Consider the following 18,660-nt stretch of genomic DNA (forward strand, 5'->3'; position numbering starts at 1 on the left):
ATAACCACCCTTGAAGGATATACTACTATCCTCCTTTTCATATCAGGAAACATATTTGCTGATCATAAGTAACGTTCCCAAGGTCATACACCTAATAAGTAGGAAAGCTAGGAATTAAACCCAGTCTGAATCTAAAGCCCATCACTTTCCTCTTTATCACCCACCTATGACTTGTCTTCATTGAAGGAAATGTTTATCCAATTAAAGCTACCTTTCTTCCTTCTACCTTCACCAATTAAAAATAAGAACATCAAAATGTACTAGAAATGAAAAAGGATAAAAACCGATGAGCCCAAAGTATCTGGTAATAGTGGTTAACAATCACTTAGTGATAACCTAGTAACATCAGTATTCTTCAAAGAAAGTAATTTAAAGCAAAGAGTCATCCCAAAGATATGCATCTTTTAAGGAAAAATATATACAAAGCAGAGGTTAAAAAATTATTATAAAAGAATTAAGAAATTCAATACTGTGTCATAAGGTAAACTAAAAAGTAGAATCCATACTTTATCAAGCTAATAAAACTAATATGAAATCCCTTAGCTATTATAAGATCGTATGACCAAAAAAAGAAAAAAAATCAGGTTGCAAATGACATCAGTCAATATTATAAAGGAATATGAATCCTGCTATATATTACTTTTCATGATACACAGCAGAATAATTGCTTTTCGACCTGACGATGTGTTGATTATACATTAATCCTCTTCTTACTAATTTAATCTGTTACCACTCTCGAACAGCACTCAGGTTTTTAAAAAGAAAAAGAACAAACTACTGTACCTTTTCATCTTATCAACTACATGTATATTTGCTTCTTTCTTTACTAAAAATTCCACCATTTGCTGATTGTTTTCACTTACAGCAAGTAAAAGTGGTGTGAGGTCCTCCTGTAAAACAGCAAAAACACTTTATATAGAATGTACAAAGTTACATATTTCTAAACTGTATTTTAAAACTTATAATAGAGTCTCTGAACTTAAACATCTAATAGAGAAAGTAAATAAAAAGGAGCCCCTTGCTTCTCACCCGCCCTGTGCTGCTTCCTTCCCTTTAAAATGCTCCTCCTCACTTCTTCACATGGTTAACTGCAAAGTCATTCTCTAAAACTCACTTCCAACATTTACTGGTTCCAAGGATCTTTGCTTCTATCATGGAATTTATCAGGTATACTGTAGTTATTTTATTGCTCTATGCTAGTCCATACGCTCTAAACACTCCTCCAGAGATAGTCATTTAACTATTAAATCAACTGCATATTTTAGGAACAATGCTGAGGAGAAAGATATAATATCGTCTGCAACATGCATCACCTATCCAACGATAACCAATTAACCTCATAAGGTTTACAGACGTTCCAGTGGGAACATGATTCTTCACATGAACATGTAAAGAAAAAGAGTTTTTTTTTAAAAACCAACTTATAAATTCTAACTTGAAAAATTCAATCCCATTCTTAAGAGATTCTTTTAAAATATGAAATAGATCATAAATTAATGACTGTTTTAAAATCTAGAAATATCTATCAGAATAAACTGTAATACAGGAATTGGAAACACAAATGCTTATGGAGGCAAAGTAGGTGACCCAAGTAAGTGAAGAACCCAGGTGAGGCCAGCAAACCGGAGAACACGCCCCATACAGAAGGGGCACCCTTTGCACGGCAGACCAAACAGTAGCGTGGGCTCAAGGGGGACCGGAGTGGATTCCTTAAGAGAAGCCTGAAATGCAGATTTCTGCATGAGTCTCCTAAATTTTAAATGCTGACTCAACTTGTGGAGGAAAGCTAAACACATCCAGGGGCCACGTTTAGTCTATGGCCCACTTGTGTTTTTATGTTTGCTGTGAGTGTTTCCAAACGGGTGGGTATAAAGCAAATATTTGCATGTAAAACCTTTCCTTTCTTTAGTATCATGTGTTTTACAAAAAAAAGTGGGTCCCAACGTGTAATAAAAATTGCTATTAAGACTCATAATACCCACTTCAAGAATGTTTCCAATGCCTGTTAAAACTACAGTCTATTTCTATAATTCTCCCTGATGTTAACCAAATGGATAATTAGTTCATAAGACTGCTGAAACTAAATTATTAAAACAGTTCCTATCTGTACTGTTACTAACTTCATGGGTTTTGATGTTTAAGACTATCATCTTGCTTATGCCAGGGCCCGGTGAACCTAACAGACACACTGCAAGAGTCTGTCATGCAGCTTTCACCAAAAGAAGGCTCATGCTTTACTATTACTGCAGTCAGGAAAACCCTGTTTGTGATAAACATCTGTTGACCTAATGACTTGGATGATAACAAAAGGTGCAAAATCCGCAAAGGGTCACACTCTACTCGTTAAATGACTCACCATAAGCAAATTTCTAAAGACTGAGTGCCAGTGAATGATTAGTGGTTGGAAGGAAAAAGGAGTTATTCTTCAAGCCAATAGATATTGCCAATAATATCCCGTTTACCTTCTCAATCACAGTGGCAGAAAAAGATAAAAGTCAGGCTAATATTGTTGGAAAGGAGGGAGTTGATGGAAGTAGCATCTATCAAACTCCAACTCTTCTAGAGATTTCTTATTTTTGAGATCTGTGAATTTATAAATCACACTCATCCATTCCACGTTCTTAACCAAGGGCTGTATCAGAATCTCGAGGAAATATTTCCAAACACACACGTCTGGGCCTTCCTAGATTTATTCAATCAAAGTCTTCAGGGGAGAGCCTAGGCTTGTAAATTTTTTACAAGTCCTCCCAGGTGACTGTGGTTCGCGAGCACAATTCTAGCTGAGAATTAGTGCAGCAGTCATGTCAGTCTCATCTCCTACCCACACGGCCAATTCCTTTCCTCAATTGAGGATTTGAATAAAAAAACAAAAGTGTAAGAGATAAGAGTCACCAAAACTACATTTAATTTTTCTGGGTAAATAGGTAGAACAAGGACGAGTAAACTCAAAATGCAACTTGATCTCATTACTTATAAACAAACCCCTTACGTCCCATCAAGACATTCTAGATTTGAGAGCAGAGTCTAGACTCTTATCTAAGTGGCTGTTTCTGCCAAAACAGGATAATATGTCAGTTAATTATTTGTTCTTCTCCCTTATTTCCCATTTAATCACTACACGTTCACTGCCAATGTGATTTCCTCTGAGTCCTCCTAAAATTGATCTCTAGGCAGGGTTACAATTCACTCAGCCTCTTTCCCAAAATGAGAATTATTATCCCCGAACACTGAAAAGAACTTTGCCTAAATACATAAACTGAACGGGAAAAAAAAAACCCCGAAAACCTCTACTTGGCATTTCCCAACTGCCAAATTTCCAAATTGGCCTGCATATTTCTTTTTTTTTTTTTAAGTTATTTATTCATTTTATTTATTTATTTATTTTTGGCTGCGTTGGGTCTTCGTTGCTGCACGCGGGCTTTCTCTAGTTGCGGCGAGCTCTCTAGTTGCGGGGGCTACTCTTTGTCGCGGTGTGCGGGCTTCTCATTGCGGTGGCTTCTCTGGCTGTGGAGCACAGGCTCTAGGCGTGTGGGCTCAGTAGTTGTGGCTCGCATGCTCTAGAGCGCAGGCTCAGTAGTGTGGCACACGGGCTTAGGTGCTCCATGGCATGTGGGATCTTCCTGGACCAGGGCTGGAACCCGTGTCCCCTGCACTGGCAGGCGGATTCTTAACCACTGCGCCACCAGGGAAGCCCGGCCTGCGTATTTCAACTGCTCTCTCCTTTTCCTTTTCCTTTTTCCCTCTGAAGCCTTAGGCAATGAGAGAGAAATCATTTTTACATAAATCATTTTTTAATAAAATAGGAACTTGTCAAATTCATGGAAAAGACTCTGACAAGTACAGGTTTCTGGTAACTGACTGTACTGCTGAACTGAATGAATAAGCATTTTCAGAACTCTAATGAAAAACTGATGAACTCATAAAAGTGCTAACAAAAGATCAAGATGAAAAAAAAAATTAATTACATGGGACTGAGTGAACTGATGAGGATGAGTATAATTTTTGTGACTTTCTGTCTGAATTAAAAAAAAAAAAAAAAAATCCCACAAGGACTCAGAGGCAAAGAATATACAAATCAATTTTCACTGCAAAGTAAAGGAGCTGTTACAGTGGAGGATTACTGGACTGAATGTCAATATTATGACATAGTATGAGTGTGTTTCATGTTTGGTAATTGCAATCATTGTTGCTTTTGTTGTGGTCATCCATGTACAATGCTTGGTGTCAGTCTATTTATCTCTTGTAAAAATAAAATACAGTGTGTGTGTGTGTGTGTGTGTGTGTGTGAAAAAAAATAAATAAATAAAATAAAATAAAATAAAATAGGAACTTGTCAACAGCAGCAAGATTGCTATTATATTATGAAATGCTTTGGTTTTGTTTGAGTTTTAGGACAAAGTCTATCTCCAAGGCAAGTTTTGCATTTCTGTGTTGTTTTACACTAATCAGAAAAAAAATTTGAGTGGGGGAAAAAATATTTGGCGAAAAAAAAAGTCTTACCTTTAACAAATGCAATGTTTTCACAAATATCTGCCATAAACACATAAAAGAAAGCTATACCCTCTAATGCTTCTTTAGAAATATCATGATTTAAAGTGAAATCTTAGATAATTAATTTATTTCAAAATATTTTCACTCAGGGAATGCTTGAGCTTCCAAATATGTAAAACTGACCCCATCTATGTCAGCAGAGGGAGTTCCTGGCGGGGCTGCAGCGGGAGGAGGTAATGTGTGTCCCAAAGAAACAGCAGGAACAGCAGCTTCGCCGCCACCTGCTCCCCATGCACAGCTACGACCCTGCTGAGGAGCCGCCCGAGGCTGAGCGTGGAAGACCCCAAGGTGTACATGGTGGACCACATGGCCACCAGCATAAGTGAACACCTTGCTGGGTGTCAAACACGACCTGCCCCACTTTCCCCGATCTTAGAACCTGGGGTCCTGGAGGGCTCGGGGCCTGCTGCCTGCCCTGGCCACCTGCACTCACCCAGCTCTCTCTGCCGGGTACTGGGTCTCCTTCCTCCTCCCATCCATCCCCAGCGGCACCCGTTCCCTGAGCCCCTGCGAGCCGCCAGCGCCCCCCTCACCTCACTCCCCCCAGGCCTTCGTCTTGTATGGGCTCTGAGCCCACCACCCACTCCCAGGCATATCCTAATGGGAAGATTTTCCTTCTGGGGTAGAAGGGTGGCTGGGAGACAGAACTGTGCTCTTTCTGTGAGCACCACCTTTCTCCAGCCCGTGACTTGGCTTTGGAGTTGTTTCCATGGTAACAGGGCCTGATGGGTGGTATTCAGTAAACATATTATTATAGATAAAACATCTGCAGCTAAAACAAAAAAAAAACAACCAACCATGTATTGCAAATATTTTGTAAATAAAGTTAGTTGAGCTATACCTTGTTCCTTGCTTCAATACTGGCGTCATGTGAAAGCAGCTTTGCCGCGAGTGATATATTCTGATAAAGGGCAGCATAGTGGAGGGCAGTGTTGCCACTGACATCCATGACATTTGGGTCGGCACCATGTTCCAGCAGAATAGTTGCACACGCCTCTTCCTGACATTGTATGGCCTATAAGTGTTATGCCAAGAAACAGACTGTAAATTCTAGGAATTCAAAGTAAACATTCCAGAAGTTTCACCAATTCGTTATATTTAAATGAGATAAATCCATTTTTATTCTAAGTAGTTAAATCAAATCCATCTCACGTTGACAAGGTTGGCTACTCTATACCTTCATCAGCGCTGTCCTGTTTTCGTTGTCACAGAGGTTAAGCTGGCATTTTCTCTCCACTAGGAGAGTTACCACCGCTGGATGGCCATTGGCACAGGCCAAATGGAGAGCAGTCCTACGAAACCAAGAGGAGATTTTAGGAAATTGCAGTGCACTATTTCAAAACATACAATTGTTCATGTAATTGAAAACATTTAATAGCATGCTATTCCTATCCCTTTAAAACAAATATTTAGTTTTCTTCTGGAGAAAGAACAATATATATTAGCTCTTCTTACTCTCCACATTAATGAAAGAACAACCTGCTTGAATAGAAAGAGCATGACCGGGGCTTCCCTGGTGGTGCAGTGGTTGAGAATCTGCCTGCCAATGCAGGGGACACGGGTTCAAGCCCTGGTCTGGGAAGATCCCACATGCCGCAGAGCGACTAGGCCCGTGAGCCACAATTGCTGAGCCTGTGCGACTGGAGCCTGTGCTCCGCAACAAGAGAGGCCGCGACAGTGAGAGGCCCGCACACCGCGATGAAGAGTGGCCCCCGCTTGCCACAACTAGAGAAAGCCCTTGCACAGAAACGAAGACCCAACACAGCCATAAATAAATAAATAAATTAATTAATTAATTATTTAAAAAATGTAGCTCCTTTGGAATTCTCCCTCCAATGTACCTTGCTAAAATAAACAGGCAAACAAATGAATACACTCCTCTCCACACACTTTTCATGAAAAAAAAAAAAAAAGAAAAGAGCATGACCTTGACATTCAGCTCAACTTGGGTTTGAATTTGACTTTAACTCTGTCACTTATTAGCTGTCACTTAGCCTTTCTGTGCCTCAATTTCCTCATCAACAAAATGGGGATAGAGCAGTAGTTATCTCACAGGACACCACTGTGATGCTTAAATGAGAACCCATGCAAAGGGTTTAGAACAGTTCCTCACACAGGTAACAGCTCAATAATTATTAGGTAATACTATCATAATTATTACTATTACTACTACTTTACAAGGGCAACATTTCAATTAAGTAAAAGGATATTATACCTCTTTTGAAGATATATCTTGGGGACTAGAGAGAACACTGTACTTCAATGATTCTAACATGCTCATTTTCTCACATTTTAACATCTCTGACATTGGAATGAAATTTATAATTCACGATGTCTTACAACTATAATTGGTAGCACTTTTTGTTTGTTCGTTTCTCATTTTTCCTGTTGGTCTAATTATCATAATGCCTTTGTGCCTAAAGTTGCCTTTTTTTTTAATTTAAGTATAGGTGATGTATAATATTATATATTATGGAACTTCCCTGGTGGCACAGTGGTGAAGAATCCACTTGCCAATGCAGGGGACACAGGTTCGAGCCCCGGTCCCAGAAGGTCCCACGTGCCACAAAGCAACTAAGCCCAAGCGCCACAACTACTGAGCCTGCGCTCTAAAACCCGCGAGCCACAACTAGTGAGCCCACACGCCTAGAGCCCATGCTCTGCAACAAGAGAAGCCACCACAATGAGAAGCCCGCACACCGCAAGGAAGAGTAGCCCCCGCTCGCCACAACTAGAGAAAGCCTGCGCGCAGCAACGAAGAAGCAACACAGCCAAAAATTTAAAAAAATAAAAAAATAAAAATTATATACTATAGGGGTACAACATAGTGATTCACAATTTTTAAAGGTTATACTCCATTTATAGTTATTATAAAATATTGGCTATATTCCCCATGTTGTACAATATATCCTTGTAGCTTATTTTATACCTAATAGTTTGTACCTCTTAATCCCCTACCCCTATCTTGCCCCTCCTCCCTTTCCTCTCCCCACTAGTAACCACTAGTTTGTTCTCTGTATCTGTGAGTTGGCAACATTTTTAAAAATTTCTTATTAATATATAAAATAGTGGGGCATCATACAATCCATGGTGCCTTACATTAAATGAAATAATGGTCTATATAACAGGTCTACTGCAGTTCTAGTCACACAGTTGGCACTTAAATAACTTTTAGTTCTTAAAGGCATGATGGGCAATACTGTAACTCACCTATACTTCAATTTTAAAATAATAAAAGCAGCACGGGGAAAGAGAACTAAAATAACAAACAAAACAAGAATTTTTTTAAAAAGTAATTCTAACTTATTTTCAGGAAACTTTAAGCCAAAGGAAATTCAGGATTCAAATGAATAGGGATGGCTCATTTTATTCAATATTTACATTTATAGATTGTGTGAAATCAGACATTTCCAATGATCAATATTAGTATTTAATACCATTATAAATGTTCAAAAGGACAAGTAAAGGTTATCTTTTATAATTTCCTACCTTCAGAAATGTTTCTGTTTGAAAGAAGGGAGAAAAGCTTCAATTGAGACTAAGCCTTAATACTTCAATTTTAAATTTCTCATCTTGCTCACGGGGGCAACATGAAGTTTTTAAGGATGAAAGTGTTCTGAGACATAGATGCAGGATCCTGAGTAGAAAACATCTGCTACATAATAGGTATTCAAGTTATATTTGATGAATAAATGGATTAAACAATGGATAAACATAACTGGAGAGTTCAATAATTTTTGTAACATCTTTATTGGAGTATAATTGCTTTACAATGTTTTATTAGTTTCCGCTGTATAACAAAGTGAATCAGCTATATGTATACATATATCCCCATATCCCCTCCCTCTTGCGTTCCCTCCCACCCTCCCTATCCCACCCCTGTAGGTGGTCACAAAGCACCGAGCTGATCTCCCGAGCGATGCAGCTGCTTCCCACTAGCTATCCATTTTACATTTAGTAGTGTATATATGTCAGGGCTACTCTCTCACTTCGTCCCAGCCTAACCTTCCCCCTTCCTTGTGTCCTCAAATTTATTCTCTGTGCCTGTGTCTTTACTCCTGTCCTGCTCCTAGGTTCATCAGAACCTTTTTTTTTTTTTTTTTAGATTCCATATATATGTGTTAGAACATGGTATTTGTTTTTCTCTTTCTGACTTACTTCACTCTGTATGACAGACTCTAGGTCCATCCACCTCACTACAAATAACTCAATTTCATTTCTTTTTATGGCTGAGTAATATTCCATTGTATATATGTACCACATCTTCTTTATCCATTCATCTGTCGATGGACACTTAGGTTGCTTCCATGTCCTGGCTATTGTAAACAGTGCTGCAATGAACATTGTGGTGCATGACTCTTTTTTTTTTTTTTTTTTTTAACTTTGGGTTTATTTATTTATTTATGGCTGTGTTAGGTCTTTGTTTCTGTGCGAGGGCTTTCCATCGCGGTGCGCGGGCCTCTCATTACCGTGGCCTCTCTTGTTGCGGAGCACAGGCTCCAGATGCGCAGGCTCAGTAATTGTGGCTCACAGGCCTAGTTGCTCCGCGGCATGTGGGATCTTCCCAGACCAGGGCTCGAACCCGTGTCCCTGCATTGGCAGGCAGGTTCTCAACCACTGCGCCACCAGGGAAGCCCGCATGACTTTTTTTGAATTATGGTTTTCTCAGGGTATATGCCCAGAAGTGGGATTGCTGGGTTGTATGGTAGCTCTATTTTTAGTTTTTTAAGGAACCTCCATATTGTTCTCCATAGTGGCTGTCTCAATTTACATTCCCACCAACAGTGCAAGAGGGTTCCCTTTTCCCCACACCCTCTCCAGCATTTATTGTTTGTAGATTTTTGATGATAGCCATTTTGACCGGTGTGAGGTGATACCTCATTGCAGTTTTGATTTGCATTTCTCTAATGATTAGTGATGTTGAGCATCTTTTCATGTGTTTGTTGGCAATCTGTATATCTACTTTGGAGAAATGTCTATTTAGGTCTTCTGCCCATTTTTGGATTGGGTTATTTGTTTTTTTGATATTGAGCTGCATGAGCTGCTTGTATATTTTGGAGATTAATCCTTTGTCAGTTGCTTCGTTTGCAAATATTTTCTCCCATTCTGAGGGTTGTCTTTTCATCTATTTTATGGTTTCCTTTGCTGTGCAAAAGCTTTTAAGTTTTATTAGGTCCTGTTTGTTTATTTTTGTTTTTATTGCCATTTCTCTAGGAGGTGGGTCAAAAAGGATCTTGCTGTGATTTATGCCATAGAGTGTTCTGCCTATGTTTTCCTCTAAGAGTTTTAGAGTATCCGGCCTTACGTTTAGGTCTTTAATCATTTTGAGTTTATTTTTGTGGATGGTGTTGGGGGTGTTCTAATTTCATTCTTTTACATGTAGCTGTCCAGTTTCCCCAGCACCACTTATTGAAGAGGCTGTCTTTTCTCCATTGTATACTCTTGCCTCCTTTATCAAAGATAAGGTAACCATATGTGTGTGGGTTTATCTCTGGGCCTTCTATCCTGTTCCAGTGGTCTATATGTCTGTTTTTGTACCGGTACCATAGTGTCTTGATTACTGTAGCTTTGTCGTATAGTCTGAAGTCAGGGAGCCTGATTCCTCCAGGTCTGTTTTTCTTTCTCAAGATTGCTTTGGCTATTCGGGGTCTATTGTATTTCCATACAAACGGTGAAATTTTTTGTTCTAGTTCTGTGAAAAATGCCATTGGTAGTCTGATAGGGATTGCACTGAAACTGTAGTTTGCTTTGGGTAGTATAGTCATTTTCACAATGTTGATTCTTCCAATCCAAGAACATGGTATCTCTCTCCATCTGTTTGTATCATCCTTACTTTCTCTCATCAGTGTCTTATAGTTTTCTGCATACAGGTCTTTTGTCTCCTTAGGTAGGTTTATTCCTAGGTATTTTATTCTTTTTGTTGCAATGGTAAATGGGAGTGTTTCCTTCATTTCTCTTTCAGATTTTTCATCCTTAGTGTATAGGAATGCAAGAGATTTCTGTACATTAATTTTGTATCCTGCTACTTTACCAAATTCATTGATTAGCTCTAGGAGTTTTCTGGTAGCATCTTCAGGATTCTCTATGTATAGTATCATGTCATCTGCAAACAGTGACAGCTTTAATTCTTCTTTTCTGATTTGGATTCCTTTTATTTCTCTTTCTTCTCTGATTGCTGTGGCTAAAAATTCCAAAACTATGTTGAATAATAGCGGTGAGAGTGGGCATCCTTGTCTTGCTCCCGATTTTAGAGGAAATGGTTTAAGTTTTTCACCACTGAGAACAATGTTGGCTGTGGGTTTGTCATATATGGCCTTTATTATGTTGAGGTAAGTTCTATCTATGCCTACCTTCTGGAGAGTTTTTATCATAAATAGGTGTTGAATTTTGTCGAAAGCTTTTTCTGCATCTACTGAGACTATCATATGGTTTTTATCCTTCAGTTTGTTAATATGGTGTATCACATTGATTGATTTGTGTATATTGAAGAATCCTTGCATTCCTGGCATAAACCCCACTTGATCATGGTGTATGATCCTTTTAATGTGCTGTTGGATTTTGTTTGCTAGTATTTTTTTGAGGATTTTTGCATCTACGTTCATCAGTGATATTGGTCTGTAGTTTTCTTTTTTTTTTACATCTTTGTCTTGTTTTGGTATCAGGGTGATGGTGGCCTCGTAGAATGAGTTTGGGAGTGTTCCCCCTCTGCTATATTTTGGAAGAGTTTGAGAAGGACAGGTGTTAGCTCTTCTCTAAATGTTTGATAGAATTCCCCTGTGAAGCCATCTGGTCCTGGGCTTTTGTTTTTTGGAAGATTTTTAATCACAGTTTCAATTTCAGTGCTTGTGATTGGTCTGTTTATATTTTCTATTTCTTCCTGGTTCAGTCTCGGAAGGTTGTACTTTTCTAAGAATTTGTCCATTTCTTCCAGGTTGTCCATTTTATTGGCATATAGTTGCTTGTAGTAATCTCTCATGATTCTTTGTATTTCTGTTGGCAGTTGTTACTTTGGAGAGTTTGATATTTTTAAAGAAAACTTTTGGGAAGTAAAGCAATACTTTTGCAATAGTAATAATCATTTACATTTGTATTTTTGATTTTTTATTTTCATAAGGACACAACTAAAACTCTATAAACTTTTGCAATAGTAATAATCACCACTTATATTTACTATTTTTTATTTTCACAAGACTGCAATGAAGTAAAATGATTAATCTATAATCATTTACCTATTATAGGTAATAAAGCTACACAAAATCAAAAACGTGTATATAGCGAAATATATACCTAGTAAAATCTACAGGCACAGATAAAAAGATTCCCTTTACTTCTGAAGAGGCTAAAAGTTGCCAGAAGATATCAATCCTTGAAAAACTTCCACAAAAAAATAGAAAGTGAGAAATTATTTTTATCTGTACAAGATTCATATTCGTGCTCTCTCTCAGGATTATTTCACTAATACTAAACATTTACTAGAATTTTTGTACATGTTCACTGTAGAAATCACAGATTTTTTTAAAAGGAAAAGAAAGCTTCACTTATAATACAAGTGCTCAGAAATAACAAATTTTATCACATTTTTGTACATACTTTTGGCTAAGATAAGACCATAGTCTTCTTGTGTTTATATATAATGAAGTTGATTTTTTTTTCTCAGTGATCTACCAAAGTACATCTCTGCAGGTCAACATACATCTGTTATCTATGCCACCTTCAATGGTCATATATTACTCCATACCAGATACACTGCAATTTATTTATAAAATCCTTTGATTTCTTCTTAATACATTGCTATTTTAAGCAGTGTTGAGAACAACAAATTGTATGTTATCTATCTCTAATTTATCTCTAATTATTTACCTCTAATTTGTGTAAAGAGAATTGATGTGTAAAGGGAATATACATTTTTTAAATGTGGTACTTATCACCAAATTGCCTATTTGAAAAGTCAAAAGCAACTTAGGCTTTAAACAGCAGTATAAGTACCACTGTTCTTCATCTTCACAAACTTTGTGAAGGGAAAATGGTCTTTCATTCCTCTTTAACTTAAATTCCTTTTCTTACCAGAAATGCTAAATTTTTTTCCTATATCCATTGGTCACTTATGGATATGCAAAAAAGTACTTTTCTCAATTTCAAATTAGAGGTTTTTTCCCCTTACTGATTTCAAAGAATTCTCTGTAAAATGAAGATATCTTTTCTTGCCTGATACAAATACGTTGATATATTTTAAAAGCTCATTGTCTTTTATTTTGTTAACCTTCTTTTCTGATCTACAGAGGGTTTTAATTTTTTTATGTTGTTAAATCAACCTCCAGAATTCTTGCTTTTGAAGTCATTCTTAGGAAGATCTTTGTCAGCACAAAAGATGTATAAATAGGAATTTTGTTTTCTTCTGGTTGTTTTCTCACTTTGTATATTTAAATTTTTTGATCTGTACTCCATCTGAAACTAATTTTTGTGAGATAAAAATCTAGTAACTTTTCTCTAAATAGTTAGCAGTTTACTTCTCCACCATTTACAAACAATTTATGTTTTCCTTCTAATATGAAATGTCATCAGTTCAAGTTCTAAAGTCTTACATATATTTGGGTGTTTGGGCATTTTCTATCTGTTCCACTCACTTATCTGTCTTTTCAGTTGTTAGTAAACGAATAATTTGTGGGAACTTACAGCACATTTTGATATCTAGAAGGGCAAATCTTTGTCTACTACATAAAACTTTTAATTTCATCACAACAAATAAAGAAAGTATGTGTAACTCAAAATTTTTTAAACCATCATATGCTTATTTGGTTTAAATATGGGAAGACCATACATTTTAAGAAAATGAGTCTTCCTATTCAAGGACACAGCCATCTTCCCACTTCAAAGCTGTCTTCTAAGGTCCTTCAGTAGAGAACATATATACATAGGTGTACACGGATATAAAACGGATACTGCAGGTTTCCCTGGTGGCACAGAGGTTAAGAATCCGCCTGCCAATGCAGGGGACACAGGTTTGAGCCCTGGTCCGGGAAGATCCCACATACCGTGGAGCAACTAAGCCCGTGCGCCACAACTACTGAGCCTGCACTCTAGAGCCCGCAAACCACAACTACTGAGCCCACATGCCACAACTACTGAAGCCCGCGCACCTAGAGCCCGTGCTCCACAATAACAGAAGCCACCCCAATGAGAAGCCCACACACTGCAACGAAGAGTAGCCCCCGCTCCCTGCAACTAGAGAAAGCCCACATGCAGCAGTGAAGACCCAATGCAGCCAAAAATAAATAAATTAAAATAAATAAACTAAAAAAAAAAAGAATCCACCTGCTAATGCAGGGGACACGGGTTCGAGCCCTGGTCCAGGAAGATCCCACATGCTGCAGAGCAACTAAGCCCATGCGCCACAACTACTGCGCCCGCGCTCTAGAGTCGGCGAGCCACAACTACCGAGCCCACGTTCCGCAACTAACTGAGCTCCCGCGCCTAGAGCCCGTGCTCCACAACACGAGAAGCCACCACAATGAGAAGCCCGTGCACGGCAATGAAGACCCAACACAGCAATAAATAATTAAAAAAAAAAAAGATACTGGATTGTATCTGAAAAATTTTTAGTCCAGAAGTTGATCTGTCATGAGAGTTATTTTCCTCATTATGCACTTCTCTGTAACATATAACATTACGGTATAAAAATGTGTACATTAAAAATAAGATGCTGTTCATGTTTAATTTCGTTTCTGTGATTACTGACATTCAGTCAAATGACTTTAAAACTGTCAGTAAAGTGCTCTATAAGGGGAATCATGAGCGGGTCCGAAACCAGCTAAGGCTTTTGCTGCCTATAAAGTCTGCGGGGCGCGGGACCCCACGTAGGTGTCCACGAGCCTCGGAGGGGAAACTGACAGCAGGGGCCCGTCCCAGGCCCGCCCCGCCTCCTCCCGCCCGCCCCGGTTACCTGTTCATCTTGTCCCTGTCGTTCAAGCCATTCTTCCCAAGCAACAGAATCTGCTGCACTTTGGCTACGTTGCCCACGCTGGCAGCTTTGTGGATCTTCCCGAGATCCTTGTCTCGGATGTGGTACTCGGGCCGGGAGTTGACTCGATTACCGCTCTCTCTCCGCGGTCTGGTGGAGGAGCCCAAGGGCGACTCGCCCTTCTTACTTACGAAGCCAAAAATCTTCTTCATCGCAGAGCCTACAGGCTTCAGACACACCTCACCTTCCCCTCGGCTCCTCACAGTCTCCTGAGCCTAACACTAGCGGTACAGATAAGCCAACGCGGTCTCGCCACAACATCCCAGCTGGGAAGCTCCGCGGTTTCTCATCTTTCAGCCCAGATTAACCCTAGCCAAGCGATACAGCTAAACACTGCGCGTGCGCGCCTCGTAAGAAGGCGTCACTGCGCTTGCGCACAGAAGCTCGGAGCGCAGGAGTGCTCAGTGCGCATGTGCGAGGCCCCAGCGTCTGCAATCTCTGCGATTCTTTGTGGGCCGCGCTGCGTTCTTTTCCAACGGTGGTGCGAGCTGGCTGAGCGTTTCTGGACATTTGCAAATGTTAGAATCTCCCGTGAAAAAGTCGTCTTCGCATGCGACTGGGGCTAGAGTGGCGTGGAGCTTCAGGATGCTGAAGGCCTCGTCCCCCAGAGAGCTCCCCTAAGAAAACTCTCTAAATCTCCTTATTCCTCAGTTTATTCCTTTTCACATCCCTCTGGGCCCCAGCCTTTCTCCATGGAATTTAACAGATGTAACTACAGAAAGCTGTTTTCATGGTTCCAGAGATTGTGGCAACAGGTGTCATCAAGTGCAAACTTAGGAGAAACCAACGCAGGTTCTCCAGATGAAATGAAGACGCGTTTCCGCAAGCCTCCTGACCCTCCCCTGTGGCCCAGCCTTCTGTCTGCACATTTTCTTCACTTATATTTTAGTTTTTGCTTTTATTTTACCCTAATTAAATCTTTGATCAATTCAAGATTTATTTTGGAGCATGGTGTAACATTTGAGAACTTTTTAAAAAATGGTTATTCACTTGTCCCAAACAATCCATCTTTCCTCACCTAGTTTACCCCTTAATCTTACATTTAATTCTCGGATGTTTTTTCTGTTTCTGGGTTTTCCATTCTGGTCTGCTTCTTCTAGCGTCAGTAGTGTATAAAATATAAATATCTATTACAGGTCCAAGGTTCCCCTCCTTATTCTTCCTTTTCAGTATTCTCTTGGAAATGTTTACCTCTACATTATTTGAGATGAATTTTTAATCACTATGCCAAGCTAAAGAGAGTTCTTAGTGAGATTTGGATTGTAATTAGGTTAAGAGAATTTTAACTGAGAATCAGTCTCTTGTATCAGTGTATCCAGGTACATGTTATGTCTCTCAATTTGTCTTATTTTATGTCCTTCATTAGCCTTTGGTAGCTTTTTTCATTATGTAAATCCTGTACAGGATCTGGGCTTTTTTTTTTTGTAATGGTACATTATTCTTTCATTATAATTTGTAAATGATTATTGTTTGATATCTGTATTCTCTTGACAACCAGAGTGAAGAACTTTTTTAAGCTATAATTTTGTAACAGGAGAAAGAGTTGATAGTTTCTGGCAGTACTTAAGGAAGGCACAAACTGGTTGGTATAGATTGAAGAATATTGAAGAATAGTATGCAGATGAAAAAAAATCAAGTAGAATGCAAACAAGGTACTCTGTTTTTGTTGAGGTATAAGATCGTTGCTACACATTTAAAAAATCAATATAGCTAAATTTCCCTAAAATTCTATTAGCCAAATTTTTCAGTAATTAGCTAACTAATAGGGGCATCTGACTTTTGTGTTTCCTCTTAATAGTCTCTTTGCTCCTTTGCTTTATCCACCCAAATCTGTTTCCCACTCCTGAATCTAATAATCATAGTGACCTTGTGGAATCTTATCATCTCCATTTTTATGAAACCTCTTACGCTTTATACTTGTCCGATATTCTTTAAAATTTCCCAAACTTTAAATAATTTAATCTTTTCCCTTGTTTCCATCTTTCTCTATCTGCAATTTGTGTTTCCATCTTTATTCCATTTCTTAGGAATAAAGCAAAATAGGTTGACTCCATACTCCATACTGGTATAAACAGGCAACTGTATACAGAAACTCCTTTTAATGTAGTACTTGATCCAGTAATTATACAATTACTGTAATTATACAGTTACAATGCAATTAAGCCAAACCTGGTATTGTGGGTGAAACAGAAGCAGAAGCAGTCTCACAACAACAGTTAATACAAAACCAGCTATCCCAAAACTCAGCAGGTTCCTATTATATTTGTTAATGATTTCAAGATCAAAATCATGTTAATGATTTTAAGAATTTTGATCAAATTAAAAAGTAACAGATACCACCATTGCACAAGATGCACCAGCAAAATTTGAAAGTTTGGCAGCCATATTTTACAGCAAGACAAATGCATAGATAATAATTTAGGTACTTATTCTTCAGAGGCCATTTAATGCCATTTTGTGCTTTGTAGGTTGAATGATTTGACAACAAATTGTTTGGAATTAGTGACTCAGAAGTCAGGTGTCCAGACCTTCAGCAGAAATTGCTGCTGGGGGAATTCCCTGGAGGTCCAGAGGTTAGGACTCCTCGCTTCCGCTGCAGCAAGCACGAGTTCCATCCCTGGTTGGGGAATGCGGCACAGCCAAAAAAAAAAAAAAGAAAGAAAGAAAGCAATTGCACCGAAAAACTCTGGAGGGAGGCAGGGTCCCTGTTGAAGTGATAGCTGGCTCCAGGACAGTGTCTCCACTGGTGAAAGAGCAATGAACAAAAACAAAACAAAAAACAAACAAAAAAACATTTCTCAGGTCTATCCAGCTTAGCTAGACCAAATGGTTTTGGTGTGTGTGACTGGTTTCAACTCTGATCACCCACAATTTTCTTCCTATAATAGACCATCCATAAAATTATCTTTTGTCCTCTATTTGTCTCTGCAGTACTCCCCAGGGTGACCTATGAGACCAGTAAAGGCTCCCTATAGTGACATCTGAAGAAGACTCTGACACTTGCTGATGCAGCCTGGAATGAGGGTCAAACACACTACCAGGCTGTAGGGAGATAAGAACCACACACCAGGACTCCAGGTAGGTTGTCAAAATTTGGTTGACTCTAGTGTTTCTGTATAGACCAGAGATACTCAAGGAGTATATGCTAGGCCAACTCTGAACTTCTGTATTTCCTTTGTCAAATGCTATCTGGATCCCCAAGCGCTTGAAAGCTAAGATTCCCAGATTTCTTTGCAAACAGATGCCCTCTAGAAAGTTGTTGCTTAGGGACTTCCCTAAGTGGTCCAGGGGTTAAGATTAACCTGGTGGTCCAGGGGTTAAGATTTCACGCTCCCAGTGCAAGGGGCCCAGGTTCGATCCCTGGTCAGGGAACTAGATGCCACATGCTGCAACTAAAAGAGCCCGTGTGCTGCCAACTAAGACCTGGCACAGCCAAATAAATATTTTTTTTTTAAAAAAAGGAAAGATGTTGCTTAGAGCTCCCATGCCTATCTAAGACTCAAATAATGCCCTGGTGGTTTCCTGCATACTTATTTAATAGATATGCTAATGGAATTAATAATGTCAGAGTAATATCTGTTTTATGATGAAAAACATCTGTTACGGATGCCTTAACAAATCCAGGTGGGTCCAGTGTAATCACAAGGGTCCTTCATATGTGGAAGGAGGAGGCAGAAGTGTCAGAATGATGTGAGAAAGACTCGACAGGTCATTGCTGGCTTTGAAGATGGAAGGGGCCACAAGCCAAGGAATACAGGTGGCCTCTAAAAGTCAGAAAAGACAAGAAAACTAATTGTCCTCTAGAACCTCCAGAAAGGAATGCAGCCTTGATTTTAGCTCAGTGAGAATCATTTCAGACCTCTGACCTCCAGAACTATACTATAAATATGTGTGGTTTTAAGCCACGAAATTTGTGGTAATATGTTAAGTGGCCATAGAAAATTATGGAGGGAGGTAGCTAGGAAGAATGGAAGAAGTGGAGGTAGAGGGAAACAAAGAGGATTGGGTAGAGAGAGTCTAAAACTGCAGCACAGTTCTAAAAACATTTCTGGCCAGGCCAAAGGGGAGTCCTGGAGCCAAAGTCATACGAT

The 18,660-nt window shown here is 39.1% G+C and overlaps 1 protein-coding gene across 4 annotated transcripts in view; it reads right to left on the bottom strand.

Annotated features, from left to right (window-relative positions):
* Positions 1-14,872, bottom strand: part of ANKRD26 (ankyrin repeat domain containing 26) — a 92,983-nt gene extending 78,111 nt beyond the window's left edge. For all 4 annotated transcript variants that reach the window (XM_068560356.1, XM_068560324.1, XM_068560346.1 and 1 more), the window contains exons 1-4: positions 14,492-14,872; positions 5,729-5,843; positions 5,393-5,566; positions 784-890 (exon numbers count right to left, since the gene is read on the bottom strand). In XM_068560356.1, coding sequence (XP_068416457.1) covers positions 784-890; positions 5,393-5,566; positions 5,729-5,843; positions 14,492-14,721 — 626 coding nt within the window. In that variant the 5' untranslated portion in view covers positions 14,722-14,872. The remainder of the gene's footprint in view (positions 1-783; positions 891-5,392; positions 5,567-5,728; positions 5,844-14,491) is intronic.
* Positions 14,873-18,660: the final 3,788 nt, after the last annotated feature.

This window comes from Eschrichtius robustus, chromosome 1 (genome assembly GCF_028021215.1).
Source record: "Eschrichtius robustus isolate mEscRob2 chromosome 1, mEscRob2.pri, whole genome shotgun sequence".
NCBI classification, from domain to species: Eukaryota; Metazoa; Chordata; class Mammalia; order Artiodactyla; family Eschrichtiidae; genus Eschrichtius; species Eschrichtius robustus.